A 21,017-nucleotide genomic window follows, 5' to 3' on the forward strand; every position below is an offset into this window, starting at 1 on the left:
TTGCTTCTCTTCCCTATGCTCATTACAGGAAGGCACGAGTGCCCAACAACTCCAGAGACAATAAATTTTCAGGTGTCGTTCTCCAGGAATGGCACCTCCAGCACAACTTCATATTCCTCAGCTGTCTGGTCAAAAACATAACAGGTCATCATGAGCACGTGGGTCCAAATCAAAGCAGTCTGACCAGCAGATTTACCATGATCACAGACCTTTCAGTGCTCTTCTCCAGGAACTCCTATTTTTGTAGGACGCTTCATTGTACAGAAACACAACAAATGCCAAGATGCAAATCAGACTGCCTTGTTTTCACTGTTTTTTTTTTCTTTCTAAGCTTTTTATAATCTCCATTTTCATCTTAAAGCCACAAGCTAAACAAATCTGTAGGAATGCAACAGCATAGTCTTACACATGTGCTCTAAGGTTAACACAGTAAAAAAGACGAGAATCACCACATATTGGCATGGCTATCCTGTACCTTTCTTATTTTCAGCATAACCACGGCCCCTTGCGTGAGCAAAACAGGTTGCAATTCTGCACACACGCCATGAGCATGCTGCCCTTCCTGCTGCAGAACCTACTGCAGGGTAGGGTTTTGTCAAGACGTGGCTCAGAACACTGTCTTCTGATTTCTGTGGGCTGTTTTAACCGTAACACGTCACAGATGAATACAAGATGAAGTTTCAGCCTTCAAATTTGAGATAAAAGTTTTCCATTTTCCAGCAGAGAGACCACCACCCATCCTTTCCTCTATACACTTATGGAAATACAAGGGGCTGCTAATGCCGAAGGTAAAGCCTGGGTCACCACGAACAAGAAAAACCCCATGCTTCTGCTGAATTGTGGGAGATGCTGAATCTTTAAGACTATCCCATTTCAGAGAACAAATTAAGCATTTAAAGGTTTTCCCCACCAAGATTAGACAACTGACAGATCAACTCTACATGGAATTCGGGAGGCCAAATCTGGCCAATATGAGAAAGTTGAGAGAAGGGGCATTTTGAGGCTTGAAAGCAGATTTTTGTGTTTGAAAAAAAATATATGTTTCTCTCTCATGTGAAATTACAAGCAGACATGAAAAGTCCCTCTTCAAGCACCAAGCGACTTTAGGAAAGGCAACATGTTCAACTCACATTAAAGTTTGTGAGTGTACACGTTGCAGTGTTGGGCAGTGACCAACACACGTGTATCGCTTACACTTCGCTGCATAACGTCAAAGCCTTTCCCTTCGATGCTGCTTGCCCTTTGCTCATTTGCCCTAAGTCCCAGGATGAAGAGAGTTCCAAGGGTTTCTGCTGGGCTCTTCTAAAGGGAGACCACCAGTTACTCTGGAGCAGGGCTGGGCAGCATGTGAGAATAACTTTTAGTTCCAGACAGTCCATCTTTGCACAATTTTCTTTCCTAGGACAGATTTTCTTGCCTGAAGATGCACAAAACCATCCTTTGCTCGCATCTGGAAGGGCAGTCTGTTGTACTCCCACTTCAAACCTATCGGTGGAAGTTTTATATCCACCTAGCAGTAAGGATGCCCTTGCTTTCTCTGACTAAAGGAGGTGGTGTAAAGCAAAGCGAAGAGAGGATCAATTAATTGGTCTTCCTTCAGACATCCCCAGGAAGATACACGCCGAACATTAGCAAGTGACCTGTACGTGTATTTGTGAAAAGAAGTCCTTTAAGGGAGCGACCAGAGGAAAAAGTGTTTGGTTTCCAAGAAAACAAGTTACAGGTCCTCACACATCTTTCTGCCCTTCAGTTGAATAAATTGTGACCCAAAAGTCTTCCTCATACGTTTATGAAACACCGTGCGTTTCAGTAAACAGGTCACCCTAAATTTACAGGCAGTTTGTAACTGTGCTATGCAGCAGACTGTTGGGGGGGCAGGGTGGGCACACACACACACAAACTTTTTTTTGGTAAAGATTTCTGTATTTTCTAGACCAAATTCAGTTACTTACAACAGTTCCCATACTGAAACACGGAATCGACAGCTTCTCTGCCACTACTGCCCACTTTGGAAATCCAGGATGCTAGAACAGGTAAATTATCAGATGTCTGCGTAGCAGCATCAACCAAGCTACAGTCTTGCTTTTAAAACATAACCGTGTAGCTAAGTGATGATTAAAAAGTATCTACAGGCCATCCTCAAGTTAGCAAACCTTCAAGAACATGCAATCAGATTTCCTTGAATTTATCTAGCCTTCCCAATGCAAATCAGAAGAGCATGATCCTAAAATGACACAGCCAGACTAAGCACACGTTTTTCATCACAAGGACAGCATTAAGATCAGACACGCTTTTCATCCTGAAAACATCAAAATCTTGGATAATGACTCTGAAGTCAGCTCCTGCCAAAATCTCTAGTTTAACTGGATCACAACCAAAGCTGTCCTCGCAGCCAAATCCTTTACTAGGAGAGCTCGAGGAAGCAGAACCACCCTACAGGCCTGTTTTCATTAGCAAGGTAGGCTTCTTCCCCTTTCCTCGGCAACTATTTCCAACGTAAGATCGCCATAGCACTGTGCTGAAGTAGCTACAGCCAAATTTCACACCTAGGAAAAGTAGAGGTGAGCCAAGGGGTCCAAGATCCGTGGCACTGAATGCATTCGCACGCCCGAAGGCTGCAGCACCTCCCTCCATCCTCTCCCCCCAAGCATCAGGAGGCACCAGCCCCTGCGGTCAGTCCAGCATCCATTTTTCAGTCCAGCGCAGTGCAGTAAGTTTGAGCTTGTAGCTGGGTGTGCTCTAGGCTGCACCCACGGGTGCCAGGGCTTGTGGCAGCTCTAAAAGGCACGTCCCTGTCGGTCAACTCAGCTTTAGCCTGTATCAAATTACCATCTACCATTCAACCACAGCAGTCACAGCCCCTACACCTTAGCTTCTCTGTGCCACGCACCACGCAAGACCATTCTATACCACAAAAACCCACGATGTGCCAGGCAGCAGCATTTTTAAATACTGGTCCTCTCCTGTTTACACGAGTAGGGTAAACAAGAAAAATCAGTTAATTTATTAGAGACGCAGATAAACTTTTACTTCCTGACTAAAAGAAGTTACTGGAGCCACAAACCTAATGCTTTGTAAATTCACTTTTCAGGTTAAACACAAACCTCCTCATGGTCACACTATTGGTACCATAATCACTAGTTGTGCAACCAACACGACGACGGAGGATCTTTTCTTTTGAGTATGTGACTTACAACAGTGTAATCATCCCATTATTTCCGTATCCGTTGCATTTAGTTATTTTACTGGAATTCAAAAAGGACAAGAATTTGACGTTACAGAGCTGAAGTCTTCCAGATCTGATGAAAACAGCTGATGCTCAAAACTTTGTCAGACAAAAAAGCCAAATAACCACTGATAAAATATTATGTCTGCTTAAAACACCACCTTTTAAAATTATTTTTATAAGGACCATCGTGGTTACAATGGTACAATTTGAACAAAAATTTCCAATTACGTTTTATAGTCCACTTTTGTTTCGAGCTTGCATAAAGGTTCAGCTGGAAAACAGTCATTCCATACTTTTGTTAAGCGATGAGTAGTGTATTTCTTCCAGCAGCTTACCTTTACCTTTTACGTTGGCTTTTATGAGACATTTCACAGCACACCCTTAAATTCAAACAGCACAAAGTGGTGTCAAGTAATATGTATTCTGGGGAGACCGCTTTTCTCTTTGCTTGACAATATAGAAAAAGCTCGAATTACTGAAATATAAACTACAACAGACTTAAGAGGGAATTTTCAGAGGCACAAAGAAAACATAAAGCACCCAGTTTGCACAAAATTCTCATTGAGAAAACAATACTTAACTTCCCTTTGCAATTGTAAGCAGGTCATAGGAGGAGAACCAGAACACTGAAGAGAACTACTCTTAAATTTCCCTAGGGAGGTTGTGGTTAGTGATTCAAAGAAATGTTACCAAATTGCACCGAAAATTGCACCTGGCACATACTGAATACTATTAAGTAGCCAAGCCCTGAGTGTTGTATACACAAGTTACCTTCCAAGCATCTCCCTCTCCATGAAATACACCTGAGCTTCTCCGCGCACACCATGCCGCTGATTTTATAGATTTTTCTCAAAGCAATGGATCTCATTCTGCTCATAGACACTTCCTCAGACTGACTATTTAATCCAAACTATATGCACTTTTTTCTTTTGCAGTCACTAGATGTCTAGCAAATTGTAATTCTACAGTTTTGAAACCCATTTCACTGAACCAGAACAAGCTGGCACACAAACGACAGGGTAGCCAAAGGCTAACTCACTGACTCAAATATCTAAGCAGCTGTCAGGACTCACCAAATTTCTACAGGCATTTTGGTCCCCTGCAAAAGAAGAATGCACATTCAACAGTTCCCTTTCCACTCTCCAGCAACAGAAGGCAGCTGCCAGGTAGCATAAGGAGATAAAACATTTCAGCGTACAAACATTTTGTAGCTACCCAGAACTCCAGCTCCCTCAAAATATGAGGAGATTGCCATATCCCCTTTGAGAAAAGTTATATTTCTCTAAAGAGTAACGCAGCTAAGGACACAGAAGTAGGCAGCCTAACCCTCTACTCGATTTCCAGCAAGTTTCTCAGGAAGCCCATTTATCTAGCAGTCTAACATTTCCTAGAACCAGGCTGGTGATGGAATACTTTCCTTACCCGTGACAGATAGCACAGTCAACACAAGGGTTTCTGATCTCCATGTAATATTTGCTGAATACCTACCATGTTGTTTGCTACAAGATGTCCTGGAAAATCTAAATGCACATACATTTCACCAGTAACCATTCAATTTATTGTTATAAAGCACTTTAGAGAACTTGGACACTACACAAACACACAAATGACTTGCCCTTTATGGATATGGTTCTTTTGAACCATATCTTCTCCTTCTCGAAGGATAGCATAAATGGATTGCCACTCACCACTGCAGTATACCTTTTTATTTAAAGTGATATTGTAGCATATGTTATTAAAAAAGGCAACTTTATGTATCCTCTGTAGATCTTAGGACTAGTAGATAGTACTATAATTTCTTGAGAATTTTCTGCTTAAATAAAAAGCCCGTGAAGAAGCAAGAGGACTATCAAGACAGAAATAACGGACGGAATGAAGGAACGTACGAACTCCTTTCTCTTCAGCTGCCTCCCCACCTCAATCCCTCACAGGTTGCCTCTATCCAACCAAAGTGCTTATTTGGGTATCCTTGTCACCCATAACTGTTTTACCCAAACATGCCTACAGTGTTCTCCTTCTGAAAAAATACAAACACACCCAGTACACAAACAAATCAAAGGTTCAATTAATTGCCTGAGTTCAGTCGCAAAAGAGCCATACAGAGACACAGGCAGCTTCCATGGAAGACAGCTCTGTGCTGGAGAACTACAGGAGATTTTGCCCTACTCTGCAGCTACGTCTTCTCCAGATAACAACAGGGTGCTGCAAAAGCCACCTTCTCTGCATACAGTCTCTTCGCTGTTGAGGAAATCCTTGGTGGTTTCACATGGTTAAGCATGCAGGGACAGGCATCTTGCAAGACTCAGCTACACAGAAAAACAACAACTATGAGATAATACTACCAGCGTCACCACAACAGGCCCTTGAATAATAGTTAAGGTCTTTTAACACCACTTCACAGTATCCAAGCATTTGCCTGAAACTGCAAGTACTAAACAAACTTCGGCAGCTTAAACAGTAATGGGCATACAAAGCTACAGAACGCTAAATCACGTACTTTACAGCTTCTCATCATCACAGTTACCTTAACCACTGCGTCTAGTCTGTACCACGCAGCAGGCTCCCCAAGGGCCCTGTGGAAGCTCACTCATCTGTTTCGCCTTTGAACGCTGTTCAAACTACATTTAGGAGATGGGTGGTCTCCATGTACCTCCATTCTCAAGGGACTCATTCAGAAAACGATCTTCCAAAACCAGGGTTTGCAGTGCTTCAGAAACAAGTACAAATGAAACCGTGCTGCATAATCAAAAGAGTAAGTTGTTATATCAGCATGAATAATTAAAAACGTGATGGAAAAAATATATAAATATTCAAACTCACACACCTGATGTCAAATTTTGCAGTCAGGGACTGCGACCTGAATTCAAAGTCATGGACAAACCAGCTGGATTGGTTTAGGGCCAGCCTGATGGCAACATCAGCCAGCCTCAGTTCTTTCCTTGTTAGCACTCAGTTTGGAATGCAGCCTGCAAGCACAGCCTAAGAGGCAGCTCCTTACCGAAGAGGCTCCCCACACCATTAGACTTCATTCACTTCAATTTTTCCAGAACACCTGAATGAAGCTGCCCACAAAGGCCATGAAAGCGAAGGCCCAGGTACACTGGGTGTTTGTCATGTCCTATGGATCAGCTGTATCCCTATATAAAAATTGTAAAGATGATGAATTTGAGGGGGGTGGGTTTGCCATCTTTCACCAGTGACTGTATACCACTTGATACAGGTGTTGCCTTCCATATAACTCCAGCAACAACGATGGAGCAAGAAAACTAGGGAACACATCAGAAGGAAAGAGATAATACAGGCATTGGGGCTGAGGAGCACAGGGGGGATACAGGGCAAAAGCGCAGAAGAAACAGGTCAGCCTTAAGTACCCACAGAGCTGAAGAAAGCACCTAGATCAGAGGGGAGAATGCCACCACCAAAGCACAGACACATGCTTGAAAATAGACAGTCATTTACAAAACCATTCTGAGGTCAATAAATATATCACCTGCGCTTAAAATTCCTACGCCAACCTATACTGTAGTAGTACAAGCCTACGTGATGTGAAAGGTGTTTCCAAGCTCCCTAAGAGCAGGTGACCCTCCACAAGAACAAAGCCACCTGCCACTGCCCCACTGCAGAGCTGCTGCCTGGCTCAGGGACACAGCGCTGAGCGCCCTCCTGCTGCCCCACACAACGCCTGGTGCAGGCAGAGCTCCCTGGCAGCTTGAGTTCACGACTCACAAAATCCACAGAAAGACTGCAGGAAATTTGCTATTATGTTTTCAAGTGTGTATGGTATATGAAGGGCGGAGAAGGTGCAATGCAACTACATAAAAAAACAAACACATTTGGTGTCAGATGTTCCTCCCAATCCATTTCAGCTTTTGGAGTTAACAGAGAACAACAGTTTTCCACAATATCCTGGACACACCAAAATAAAACCAAAACAAAAACAAAAACACCAAAACAAACAAAAAATACCAACTAAAAAAAGACAAATCCAAAGCTCAAATATATTTTAGTGCAACCTGTTTTAAGGTCTTATACCAAAAAACGTCACCTATCACCATGCAGAGGACAGGAGACTATTTTAGAAAGGGGCGGTTCAGCAGGCAGTTCTGGCAGCCAAGAAATTGATTAGCCTGCTGCATCACAATTAAAAATAATTATCTATTTCATATCACTATTGTTCAAATGGTATTTAAACAACAACAACAGAAGTCCTGTAGTTTTCAAGTTCTTCTGTGAAGAAATGGAAAAAAAAAAGTTACAGTGAAATATTCCAGCCACGTATCCCTGCTGCCAGCCACGCACCAGCATTCGCAGTCCAGCCCCACATCCCTACTCTGTCTGCTAGGTCAGGAGACCAGTTTGGCTAACAGCAGAACTGAACACGAAGCATCTTGAAAATTAGGAAATTCTGCTGACTATTAGCATTTTACAAACACCTGCTTTGCACAAGTACGAAAAATTAAATACTTTATTTCATTCCGCTTACAAAGAAATTTGAGGAACAAGTTTCAAGATTAATGAAGGCTTTAAAACTCTGACAAACTAAAGCTAACAACATCCAGAAGCTGGTTACACGTATTGTATTAAAAGACTGCCAAATTCTGGCTGACAGATTTCTCACCCTGTCTATTCCTGGACGCCTCCTCAGACAGGATTTTTCTTCAAGCACCCAAACAAATCAAGAGGGAAGCCACCTGCGATCATTTGCTCTTCCAGCAGAATCAGAAAAAAAATGAAAAGAGGGTGTTCTTCTCTAGTGCTAAGCAGCACTCTGTTCTTGGGCTACAGACCACTGTCCTCTGTAAATATCTGCTGGAAAGTCCACATCACAGCAAGCTGTTCAGTCCAACAATCACTCCAAGGTTTCCATTCTGAGCATCAGCATACATCCCCAGGAGAGGTGAACCGAAATTAGGAGAGGAACATTTACCCATCAAACAGCTTCAGTATCTTCTCCCAAGGCTCAGTTACTCCTTCCTTCACTCTGATGCTTCTTGGAACCGTAAGCTGGAAAAGAAAAAGTAACTTGCTCAGGCGCGTAGACACTGGTGGGACACCCAGCCTTTACTAGATGATGAACTGTCAGCAGTAAATGTCAGTTCTATGATTCAGAGCTACGCAGCAGTAAAAGGGAAGGCCCCTACTGAAGTTGTGCCAATTCTCATCAAGAACATCACTGCACTTGCAAAGGGAATTGATGAATTTTCCCATTTCGTATTTCTCTTAGTTTCCTCCTGTCAGCTTTGTCAAGAGCTCCTGCTTCTTACCTCCATTTCTAGCACTGGCGCAGTACGGACTAGAGAAGACCAATTTAATGTTAGCTGACATAAGCATTAAGCCCGTACCGGAAAGAGAGGTCACGCGGTGGGGCAGGTAAATCGACAGACTTAAAAATCAGCTCTTAGCTTTTAACTATATTTTGAAAACTTCGTATGTTTGAACCTGGAACACAATGTGACAATGAAAGAGAGAATTTTCATTTCCAGTAGCAGTTTCTAAAACATTTATAGGAGTTCAGCAGATAACACTGTTTTCCCAAGGAGTAAGGAGTACAGACTCCCTAAACACTCTCCTTACAAACTGACGAGATTCACATTTCTTCTGGAAAGAACCCAAGCCTGAGCAATGGACTGGATATAAAGCCTGACCTAGCAGATGGCTAAACACTGCTGAGGGAAGTCATTCTCACGCTATTTTAGTTTAAACCTGCCTTTCCACCTTACTATTGAGAATGAAGTTTTAGACTGATGCAGCCCGATGAGAGGTTCAGCACCAAGAAATCACAGCGGAGGAGAGGAGGGAGGGAAGTATCCCTCCTTCATCCCACCCAACGCAGGCAGCGAGCTAGAACTACGATGCTTTGGATCCTTCCCCTCTGCAGCCTACCCCAACATCTCACATGACCGAGCACTTCAGAGCAAAGAACAGCGGGACCTCGATACTGACTGCAGGCTGGCAAAAGGCTAGCGTGGACCATGCTGCGTGCCCTTAGCAAATGCAGCAGGATCCTCCAGCTGCTTAGGCACTGCTGCCAGATGCCCTGATCCCAGGGCGCTAGCTGCTCCTCCCTGCTGACACCTACCCCACGCTTCAGGTCACCTGAGACAAGCACTAGCCTGAAGGATTCCTACGTCATCATCACTGCTAAGACCAGCACTTTGGATAACACATGTCCTTTTGAGCTTACCTTGAGCAGTTTTATTTCTTAGCAGATAAAAAAAAAAAGGCAAGAAAACAACAGCCTAGCAATCTTCCTCCAACTCCCTCTCCTCCACATAATGAGATAAAATTTCTCACACTGATCTGAGAGAACTATTACCAACATGCCTGGCTAATCATCACGAACACATCCTCATTATTTATTAGCTGTTCACTCCCACTGTTGGTGACAAGACTGGCAATCTTGCCTCCCATGTGAGCCACTTCACCTTGTCAAAACAGAGTAAGAAGATACAGCACGTGGTTACACACTTAGCTCTGAGCAATCCTCACCGAGTCTCAAATACATGTTTTGAGACTCACACGGCTCTGCCTCACTGGGAAGACACTGCAGGAGACTTTGGGTTTATTCGATGCTTGGAGAGGCATCTCTGCCACAGAGCACCAGTTTGCAGGGAGGGTTTTCCTGCACTGCACAGCTGACAACACTTCTAGAGGGAAGTGCATCTATTTGCAGATCACAGCCTGCCACTTCCAAAAACCACTGCTGCAAGGTGCAAACTACTGTAGTCACAAAATACCACTGTTCCTCCAGCAGCATACCGGCTTGCCTACAGTTTCCTATGGCAGTCGTTTAGCCAGAGGAAGAAAACAAGCAGCCATCCTTCATTCGCTTCAGGGCCACGCGCAAGCCACCACGAAGGCCACCCAGAGCCAGCTGCGCTGCCATGAGCTCAGGCAGGCTAGCCGAGCTCTCTCTGATCCCCAGCAGAAAGCTGCAGACCTCGACTGTAACTGCCACCAGAACCAGGCAGGGGTGATCCTGCAACCATTTCCAACATACCAGGAGCATCACCAGAAAGATGAGGCTACAGCTGCCTGAATGCCCATCAGCTGGGCTGCTACAGCAGGTGGCATGCAGCCACTTAGACCACGCCAGCCAGGAGGTGAATCTAAACCATGCCCACTCCTATGGCTTTTCACAGCAATGTGTTACCTACTGATGCAAAGATATTCGTACCAAGCAGCTTAAAGTCCACGCTGCCATCCTCAGTATGATGGGAATGCAGACACAGCAAAACGCAGACTGCTGTCTTCAAGCTGCACTACATTTGCAAACCATTTCAACCATTAGAAAGGACAGAAACACAAGGCTCTCAGCAGCGCCATCAGCTTCCTCCAGTGTTCAAACCCACGTTCCAGTTCTTCCACCAACAACCAAAGAGCTTCAGGAGCCAGCTAAAAGTTTTGAGAGTAACCTTCAAGGATTGGTGTGTTAAAACCCATAATTCTTCTGCAAAACCGCCAAAATGATCACAAGAAAGACACAGGAGGAAAAAAAAAAGCCAGCTCAAAGAATATTCCTGTACACCAATGTCCTAGAGGGCAATAAACAAAGCCACAGTCTAATCTTTAGGAAGCATTATAAATCCTTTCTTGTTAAAGCCCTCCACCAAAACTAGTGCAATAGTTCTCATTTCACAGGACCACAGAATATCTGAGCTGGAAGGGACCCACAAGGATCATGAAGTCCAACTCCTGGGTCCCCAAAGGGCCATCCCAAAATCAGACCCTGTGTCTGAGAGCGTTGTCCAAACACTTCTTGAACTCCAGCAGCTCGGTGCTGTGACCACTGCCCTGTGGAGCCTGTCCCAGTGCCCAACCACCTCTGGGTGCAGAACCTTTCCCTAACACCCAGCCTGACCCTCCCCTGTCCCAGCTCCATGCCGTTCCCTCGGGTCCTGTCGCTGTCCCCAGAGAGCAGAGCTCAGCGCCTGCCCCTCCGCTCCCCTCGTGAGGGAGCTGCAGGCCGCCATGAGGCCTCCCCTCGGCCTGCTCTGCTCTGGGATGAACAAACCCAGGGACCTCAGCCACTCCTCATACATTTTGCCCTCCAGACCCTTCACCATCTTACCATCAATTTCCTCACTTCACCTCTGAAAAACCAATCCACCAAAGCCACAAACAACAAGGGCACGACTCCCTGCACGCCGCAGCCAGCCCACCGCAGCTCCAAGGCCTTCCCTGCCATCAGCGCATCGCACCTGACACACCGTGCCCGGTCTCACGACGGGCACAACGCGACAGCCTCCAGCAGCCGCCCGGTGCCCGGCGGGGAGCAGGGGACACGGGTCCTGCCTCCCGGTAGGAAATGGGGGAGCCATAACAGCCCCCCGCACCCCCGGGCGCTACTGCTGCCCTGACAGCTACCGCGCTGCGCAACCCAGCCCGGGTGTTGTCCGACGACCTCCCTGAGATTTTTCCCGTGTTCGGCTCCAGGAGAAAGGCCCTTTCAGTTTAAAAGAATAAAGAGGATTTTGAAACACTTAAAGTTAAGGCAGAACCTGGCTTCACCTCCCCGTTGCCACCACAGGGCCCAACTCCATCCCGCCCCCCAGCCAGCAGCCGGCCCGCGGCAGGCGCAGCCCCTGCCTGCACCCACGGGGGGACGCGGGGCTGGGGCAGCCCCGGGGCGCTCACGCCGCCGCCCTGCCCCGTCCCCATCCCGCAGGCAGCGCCGCGACCCCCGCCCCTCACCTCCGCTCCGCCGAGCCCCGCCCCGGCCCCGGCCCCGGCCCCGGCCCCGGCCCCGCTCCGCTCCACCGCCCCCCGGCCCGCCCTGCCCGTTCCGGTCCCGCCCGTTCCGGCCCGCTCCGCGGCGCCATCTTGGGCCCGGGCCGGCACCTCGCGGGCGGGTGTCTCTTGTTGGTAAATCTTGTCAGAACTCCCCAGAAATAAGCGCCCGCTCTGCCCCCTCCTGCACTTCCCAGTGGGAGGGAGCAGGGACAAGCACGTTTAAAGGAGCCTGAGGGGCACGGAGGAGCTTCTTGACTTGAAGACCTAGGCTGGCACCTTCCTACAGCTAGAGAATGCATCCTTATAAATGCTGGCTCCGTGTTACAATATATTTATAGGTGGTATGTGCCATGGTTTGGCTTTAGGAGCAAAATAATGCTGGTAACACGCTGATGTTTTAGTTGTTTCCCCACTCAGGGAGGGGGAAGTGAATGAACGTCTTTGTGGCACTTAGCTGCCTGCTGAGTTAAACGTCCCGCTATCAACGCACTAAATATTTACATGGTGTTAGCGGTTTGTGTGCTCAGGGGGCCCTCAGACCACTTGTGCCTTGGCACCAGCTCCCTGAGCTTGGTGGCTCTCAGTCTCAGTGTTTCTTTTGGTGTCAGGTCACCATTGTGGCCCCATCAGGAACAGGATCCAGCCTGTGCTCTGCACCCAGCAGCACGTCTGCGCCCAGGAAAAAGCCAGACAGCCAAGGCAGCAGGGATGTAGAACAGGTATAACCCAGCGTGGCACAGATGACTTTTCTCTGCCTCAGTTTCCCAAAAGCTGAGGAAGAGGAAGAGAATGACAAACTCGTGAACGCTGGGAAAGTGTTTTGAGATGCCTGGAAGAAACAAACTGAAGGCATGCAATGTACTGCTACAGTGACAGCAGCCTGGATCAGAATCACCAGAGGCACTGGTTTGGGGAACAGCCTCTCTGCTAACACCCTGCCAATGGGCAGGTGTTAGACACCTCTGGAGCAGAGCAGCAGCAGCAGCACAGAGCTGGCAGCTCCCATGCCCCTGGGGGGCTCCAGGGAAGGCTCCGTCTCCTGTCACTCCCCCTTGCTCCTGTCTCCAAAGGGAACAAGCCTGGAGGAGAAAAGACAATTTTAATGAGCTGATATAGTTGGGTTTTAGGACTGTTGCTTTTTGAGGCAGTGACTCGTGTCTCAGACTGGGATGTCAGATGCTGTGCTGTCCACTCTGGTGGAATGCTCTGCAGCTGTCATGAGTGCTGTCACACAGCATGTCCTACATCCAGCAAACCTCTGCTTCCTCCTTCCTTTTAGGCATCGGAACAGGCTCCCCACAGAAGGGGTCACAGCACCAAGCCTGCCAGACTTCAAGAATTGTTTGGACAATGCTCTAAGAAATATGGTCTGATTTTTGGGTGGCCCTGTGAGGAGCCAGAAGCTGGACTTGATGATCTTCGTGCAGGTTTTACAGACATTCCCCCCCAGCCACTCACGCTCACCCTCGGTGTGGTGGCAGCCTTAACACCACTAAGCTCTTTGGAGCAGCAGCTGGGGGGGGTTAAGTGTCGTGCACCCAGCACCTGGTACAAATCATTCCCAGGCAGAGTCCCCAGATTCTCCTGCGATACAGATTTTAAACAGCCTCCCCTACTGCAGCCGGCTACCAGATCCCACATCCCAGTCCCTCACCCGTCACGCCAGTCTGTCCGGGACCAGGCAGGGGAACAGACGCTGGCAGCACTAGAGGGCAGCAATGGTGCAGCCAGGAGCAGCCCGGAGTCTCTGAACGGCCTCGAGCACCTGGCTGGCACTCCCTGCTGTCCCCTCGGAGAAACTTTTAATTCTGTCTGGCTGCTCCGCAGGTCACAGCCCGTTGCATATCTCCCCTGAAGCACAGGACAGTCAGAAAACGGCCTGAGCCCCTGGAGGCTTCTTATCCTCTTCCCATGGAGACTGGCTTAAAACCCAGCTGATTTCTTCTCTGGGCCTGGAAGCACAGCTGATCCCCGCTGGGAGATATCCCAGAACAGCATAAAGACATGCTCAGGACACAGCAGAGTGACACAGATGTAATTGGAGCAAAAAACTTGTCCCAGGAACAGAAGTCCATGTGGCTGGAGGGTCTCCTGAAGCTCCTCGGGGTGAGTCCTCAGGACAGAGCAGATGTGTTTGCTTCTCTGAGGAATGTCTGCTCAGCCACTTCTCATCTGATGGCACGTGAAAAACCCTACATCCCTTATTCAAAGGCTTCCACCCAGTGCCCGGTGTCCTGGTACCTTCAGGCCTCCCATGGCACTCCAGGCGGGGGTGGGAGGCGAGGTGCAAAGAGGATGAATATCATGGTGGGGCTGGCAATGCTCATGTTTTAGGGATGTGGGAGAAAAGACACTGGTTTTAGCATAACAACTGCCATACAAGATAGCATCGGCATCATGCCATGTATGTGAAAGTCCTTTAAAAGAAGAAGACCCTGCCACAAATCCTGAAGGGATGAACCCTGGATTTTTCTGATCTTCTGTGATTACACAGCTTGGCCAGATTCCCCCAGTGATTAGTGGTGGGAAATGAACACCAGCTCCTCTAGCCTCAACTCCAGGCTGTGCTACTGGACACAGCCAGCCCCACCACATCCCTGTGCTATCCCACAGTGTGAGCAAGTTGTGGTACACCCAGTGTTCTCCTCTTTAGACATGCACTGGCCTGGTGCATGTTCTTGGCTGCCTCCAAGGGAGCTGAGGCTGCTGGATTTGGCTTTCCACCTTCTTCCACCCGTGCTCGGTGCACTGGGGCTGATGGGGAGTAGCAGGCAGCCAACAGCTCCCTCCCTAGAGATGGCCAGCTTGGCAAGGGCAGCCATACCTGTGCTCTGCCCAGAGGCCCAGCACATGAGAAGGGCTCTCCTGCCCTGGTTGCTCTCCTGGTCTCTTTCTTATCCCCTTCTCACTTCTTCTCTGAGTTACTGACGCAGGCCTGTGGAAATCCATGTGGCCTACGGAGGAGGTCCTTGCTGTCAGAGCTCCTGAGAGCAGCCCTTTGTGGAGCTCCCATGGGACTGACAGCCCCAGCAGGTGCCAGCTCGGCATTCCTCCTGCTGCTGGCTGCCCTCCTCTTGGACAGCTCCCACCCACAACTGCCTGCCCCCAGTGTGCCAGCAGACTCCTCGACAAGAGTCCTGAGGCAGGCTGAAAACCTCCCATCAGGGTGTTTCCAGGTGGGAAAAGAGATTTTTCCTTTAAATAGACTTCTCATTTATTCCCCCTGGAAATCAGAATTTGTTTTTTTTCACTTGCCTAGTATGCAAAAGGCCTGGGACAACCAGAGACAAATAGCACAGGGTGGTGAACCTTGGAAACCTCAGCAGAAAATAGACTTTCTGCAAAGCAATGGTCTCTGGGAGAGAGGAGCAGGGGTGTGGAACTAGGGACGAATGGAGAGGGGTCTGCTCCATGATGCCAGTGTCACGCTCTTCTTGACAGAGAGAAGCAATTCTGTGCTGACTGTCTGGGCAGCTCAATGGGGAAACTTCAGTAACAGAAACCCAGATTTGGAGGTACTCACAGACAGATGCAGACATGCACAAACAATACATGTACCGAGGAGCCAGGGAAGGGAAAGGCAGGCAGCTTCAACCCATTTTCCTGTCCATTGTTTTCTATGCTACTTGCCTGAGAGCTTCACCAGAAGAAAAATTCCTCTGTCTGAATGTGAAAGTCAGACCCATCATATGAAGGCAGTGACAGCCCCACAGTTGCCTGTTTTGTCCCCAGCGTGCTGGGAAAACACTTGTTTTAGGGAAACAGGAAGCCCTGAAATAGCAGAAGCTGGAAACACGTGGCTGGCTGGGGCTGACAGGGAGGTGAGGAGCAGGGCCAGGAGCACCCAGCATCCTGACACCCCCCGTGCAAGCAAGATTTGCTCCTCAGCATCATTTTGTGCCTTTTCCTCACCTGCCATTGCGCTATCCACCCTGTCCAAAACCCTGGTCCACAGCACTGGGACAAATTCCTGCCACGCTGTGAGCCACACTCGATCTGGAATCCCACCTGGAGAGCACACCCAGAGAGAGGCGCAGCCTCTCGCTGCTGCCTGCGGAACAGCAGCCTTTCTGCTGCTGCCTGTCTGATGCAGAGCTCAGCCGCACACATCCCCTGTGGTGGGGAGAAATGGAGACAATCCTCAGGAGAGAAACAACCAGCTGCTTAAGTGTCTCTGCAAGGACATTGTTCAGGGACAGAGCTGTTGGCCCTGTGATGCAGGCAGAGCAGGAACCCCTTAGACATGTCCAAGCCACCCACACAGAGGAAAGAGCAGGTTCTCTGTACTATGCGAGGCTGCAGGGAGGCTGCTGCAGCACCTCCTGCTGCTTTATCCACGTGATATTTGTATGTGTCATCTATCAGCAATTTGACTCAACATTGATCTTCCAGTTGCCGACAGCCAGCGCACATTTGGGAGACAGAAGATGTCAAGGAACACATCCAAAGAAAGCAAGCTTCACAGCAAAACGTGAAAAGAGTTGAACTTTAAATTCTAAACATATCCTATAGAGGTAGGACAGACAGGACAAGAAAACTCAAGTGATACAGTGGGGAAAGAAGCACGTGGCTGGTCATCATACTAACAAAACCAATTAAAAGAATTACAAAAGAAAAGGTATTTCAGATACAAAGATCACTGCAAATAGTATGAAAAGGCTGCGCACCTCTGAGTGCAGAAAATCTGAGGTAAAGAATTTGCAGGTTTAGCTGGTGGGCTTGAATGCAGGCTTGGTGCCAGAGGGATGGTGACACAGGGCTGTATCATCCTGGTATTAGTTTAATTAGTTTAATTGTGAGGTTAATGTCATCTAAGCCAGCAGGGAGCCTGAGCATGGATCAGCTGTGTTCTGTTCTCCCTCAATTTTGCCCTAACCTGAGCCAGTCTTTCCAACGTCAGACAAAGGGTTTTGGCAAGGGTGGAAATCAGGCTCCTGCCCCTGGGTCAGGGCTGGTTGACATTGCTGTTGGTAGGGAGTGCCAGAGGGCAGCTCCCAAAGAAGTAGGAGGAAGGGCGGCAGGAGAAAGCCAAGAGAGACAGGATAACCTTCCCGTGCCATTGTCCCATGCAACAGGTAAGCTTTGCCATTGAATGAAATTCCACTGGCCAAGAGACATGCGACACTTGTCCATTCCTTGTCTCCAGGGATGGCCAGCAGCCAACCCTTGTCCTTAGCAGAGCAGAACAATCCAGGGAAGTGACCTAGGGAGGTGAGGAGACAGGATGCTGTGCTGGCTGCCACTGCCTGTATTGTGCCTTTGGATACCCTGGGGACGAAGTCAGACCCCAGCCTGCTACAGACATCACTGCTCTGCAGTCTGTACAGACGGGCGCTGGAGACAGTACTGCACTGCTCACTGTGGGGATGAAGTTGTTCACTGAAGGAGTTCGCGTAGGGAAAGTCCTTCAGGCTCTGGTTGGAGCAGGGATGCAGCTCACAGGCTGTAAAGCATCCCGAAATATGGCCCAGGAGAGATTCACTGTTCATTGGCAAAAATCCTACTGAAGGCTGATGTAGCTGGGAACGCCTCGGTCGGCTGTAAAGGATGCTGCAAGGTGACTGAGGAGAAGCATGCTCAGACTGGCTTTCTGAACACCTTGTGTTTGATAGAGACCTCACATTTCAGCTTTGCCAAATTCATCCTGTTCTTCCTTGCAAGTAGGAAGTTCCTGAACTCACCATGGCTGTTAAAGCCCCTAGCTTCTTGCCTTGCCTGTAAGGGCCACTTTGCTGTGTTCTGCAGCCACGTTCCCTTCGCTCGCAGTGGAGATCTGAGCTGGTCAGCCTGAACTACAGCTCTCCTTGCAGCTCTGCTCCAACCAGCCTCCCTCCTTCGTGCCTTTCCCTCTAGCAGTTGGGCTGGCTGCTCTGGGGAATTTCCAGCACAATGGCGACCTGTGAAGTCCCTAGTTTCCTATGTCCTCACTGGATCCCTCCGTGGTTTCACATCCCTCCACGGCATCACTGCTAAAATCTGCTGTCTCCGAGGTGGAAGTTGTGGTCGAGGCCAGTAGAGAGATGATGGCCTAGTGTCTCTGGGCTACACCACCCCTTTCACTTCTGAGAAGGAAGCTTGTTTCTGAGGAGCTGGTGAAGCAGTCAAAGCCTATTCTTATTTTCCCCCTTGCCTAGGTGCAGGTTCCCACTGGAGGAGACAAAGCCACCCCATTTAACACAGAGGGGTGACCCCTGTCTGGGGTGGCCAAAGGCCACTGATGTTTTAAAAGAGAGATGGCTGGGTTCATTATGTCTGGAGGCGGGCAGGGTCACCATGCCAGTCTTCCCTTGGTCCTCAGAATTGACTTGCACCCCAGGAACTTGTATCTGGCTGTGATGATCGGGCACGGTGAGGGATGGTGGCTCCCTGCAGGTGAAGCCAGGGCCAAGGACAACAGCCCACAGGCAGGGAGGGGAGGGCAAGGCAGGGGCCTCGCGGCAGCAAAGACAAACTCATGTCATAAAAACATCACAGGATGGGCTGGGGAGGTGGAGAGCAATGAGCCGTGCTTTTGGGAGGGGAATTATGTGAAGTACAGGGAGATCTGCTTCCTGCCCTCCTGCACCTCTCCAGGAAAATAAAAAAAAAAGCATGCTGAAAAATATGCTCTTACACCAGGACCTGAAACTGCCCCATATCTCCCTTTTCCATAAACATGGAAAGATCCCCCCAAAACATGCCAGAAGATTTGTCAGAAAAGAGAGGAAGCAGCAGGTATCATCCCTAGGGTTAGTTATCTCCCAAAATAGTTACAACATCTTGAGTCACCATAGCCAGCCCAACTGTCTGGAGGTCTAGATACTTCCCTCCCCACGAAGGATGTGGTTACTCTCTGAAACGCAGCGTGGTGCACAAGTCCCCAAGCCAGCAAGTGCACCCAGCCCTGGGCAGCACTGTGCAAACATCCTCGCTTGGCTGCTGGACGGGAGAGCACCTGCTGGGGCTGGCGGGGCTCAGAGCAGGACCACAGGCAGTCTGGAGAGGGTTGGAGAGCTCTGGTTATACGTGGATGAGGGAGACATGTTGGTGGAATATTGAGTTTCTGATCCAAACTGAGGTCCATGTGAGATCCAAGTGAGGTCCCTCTCATTACTTGGTTTTAAGGCCAGCAAGAGCAGCAGATCTTCTCCTTGGTGTTTTCATGAAGAAATACCTCAGCATATGTTCCTTTCCCATGGCTGACATGGGCTAGCTACATGCAAAGAAGGAAATTCTGTCCATTAACCCGTAATTTATTTTGAAGAACAGTGGTAACTCCTTTTACCCTCCCCTGAGGTGGGGGAGATCTCTCCGTGTGGGAACAGCTTCATCAAGGAACATCGAGGCTGTGGTGGTCTGAGGAAGTACATCCTGCTCCATCAGCCTCCATACACAGACAGAAGGCCTGACATCTGCATGCCTGCCCTCCTCCCCTCAAACCTCAAGGGAGGCCACCATGCAACAAACCTTCCTGTGGATGGTAGGGATGGGAAAAGCGAGAGGGCCTGTGAGCACAAGGAGGCACAGGCAATATCTGCCCGGAGGTGGCTCCTGTGGTGGTAGCCACCAGGGAGGTTTCTGGATGCCCTCTGTGCTGCAAGGGAGGGAGGTGGCTGGTAGCCAGCCAGCCCACGTGTGGCCATGGGCCACCTCTTCTAAACCTCCACCTCCATCCCAACATAGCTGTTCGGGCCTCCAGGATGCCATCAGAACTGTTCCTCTGTTATCTTGCGTCGCGGCTGGAGCTAAATGCCCCCAGCCTGGAACTGGAGGGACTCAAAGACCTGTGAAGAGACCAGAGACCGTATGAGACCTGCTGCTAGAGCAGCGCCTGTTCCACAGGTAAATAAACACTCCGTTCTCTGAAAAGGCTATGGTTGCAGCTGAGCTTGTAGGAAAAGGTGCAGGCAGGAGGCTGCGATTGCCTTGACTCTGGTTAGCCACTTCCCGTCCTTTGTCAGCCCTGCATGCGCTATTCTTGCTTCTAAGAAAACGTGAGGCAGCAGACCGCACTGTAGCGAACACACACGGCTGGAAGCGGTGCCTGCCTTGCAGACACCCTGCCTAGGGCTGCGTGTCCTCCCAGACTGCAGGCTGGGGGCTGCTGCTCACTTTCCCTGCCTCTGCTTCCTGTGCCCCGGCCTTACCGAGGAGGGCTGGAACACTCCCAGCACCCCAGGAAACCCCAGTTTGCACTTGGCTGTGCTGCCAGCCCCTATTTGCGCGGTGTGATCAACGAGGGGTCTCCCCTCTCCCCACCAGCATGGGCCCATCTCTCCCTGCTCGTGCCATAGGCTCCAGCCTCCCGGGCTGTTCCCTGCTCCTCCAGCACCCCGTATGCCCTGACAGCACCACGGGTGCGGGAGGCACCCTGAGCCCTGCAGAGGACCCTGCCCGCCGTGGGCTGGCTCAGCCTTACAGCGCGGGCTGCCAACCTGACTCAGGGGGCTGGATGGCCAGGAAACAACCAAGCCCTTCTCCTGGCGCACCCACAACAAACAACCCCTCTGGTGCGTCACGGTGTTATTTTGCTGCAGGGGTGTATTCAGAGCAGCAAATTTTGGGGGTTGAAAGTATTTACATACGCAGTCGCTTAGCAACATTTGCAGCAGCCTCGCTATTGCGAAGCCAGCGAGCAGCAGCTGGGGCCATGGCAGCGCATAGCGCAGGGTGCCCCAGCCGAGCACCCAGCGCCACGGCTACCCGGTGGGAGACCATGCTATCAGCCAGGTTGGGGGCAAGGTTTTAAGAATACCCTTCCCCCATGTGCACGTAACGCATGAGTGATACTCACAGGGAAAATGGGACCGTGGGTGGAATAAATACCACACTCAGAGTAAGAGTGCAAGGGAGAAACTCCTGCACACAATGAATCAGAGGGGAAAAAAAGCGTCCCAAGTGACATCAAGGGGCACTGCCATCACCAGCCACCCACTACGTAGACAACATGAGCAATCTCGGCAGCTTCTGCTGCCCCGGCCCCTCTGATGTGGGATGAGTCTCGCTGCAGAGCAGGGTGCTTCACACCCCAGGACAGGAGCACAGGAACGCTGTCACGCAGCATCTCCACCTCCAG

At 49.4% G+C, this 21,017-nt stretch overlaps 1 protein-coding gene across 4 annotated transcripts in view; it reads right to left on the reverse strand.

Annotated features, from left to right (window-relative positions):
• LOC106037710 (H(+)/Cl(-) exchange transporter 5) overlaps nt 1-12,005 on the reverse strand; it is a 50,430-nt gene extending 38,425 nt beyond the window's left edge. For 2 of the 4 annotated variants that reach the window (XM_067005098.1, XM_048080548.2), the window contains exons 1-2: nt 11,924-12,005; nt 7,848-8,233 (exon numbers count right to left, since the gene is read on the reverse strand). Coding sequence is in view for 1 of the 4 variants with exons in the window: in XM_048080517.2 (XP_047936474.2) it covers nt 8,157-8,160 (4 nt within the window). In the remaining 3 variants the exon portion in view is untranslated. The remainder of the gene's footprint in view (nt 1-7,847; nt 8,234-11,923) is intronic. The other 2 variants (XM_048080577.2, XM_048080517.2) reach the window with 1 other exon arrangement.
• Nucleotides 12,006-21,017: the final 9,012 nt, after the last annotated feature.

This window comes from Anser cygnoides, chromosome 13 (genome assembly GCF_040182565.1).
Source record: "Anser cygnoides isolate HZ-2024a breed goose chromosome 13, Taihu_goose_T2T_genome, whole genome shotgun sequence".
Lineage (NCBI taxonomy): Eukaryota > Metazoa > Chordata > Aves > Anseriformes > Anatidae > Anser > Anser cygnoides.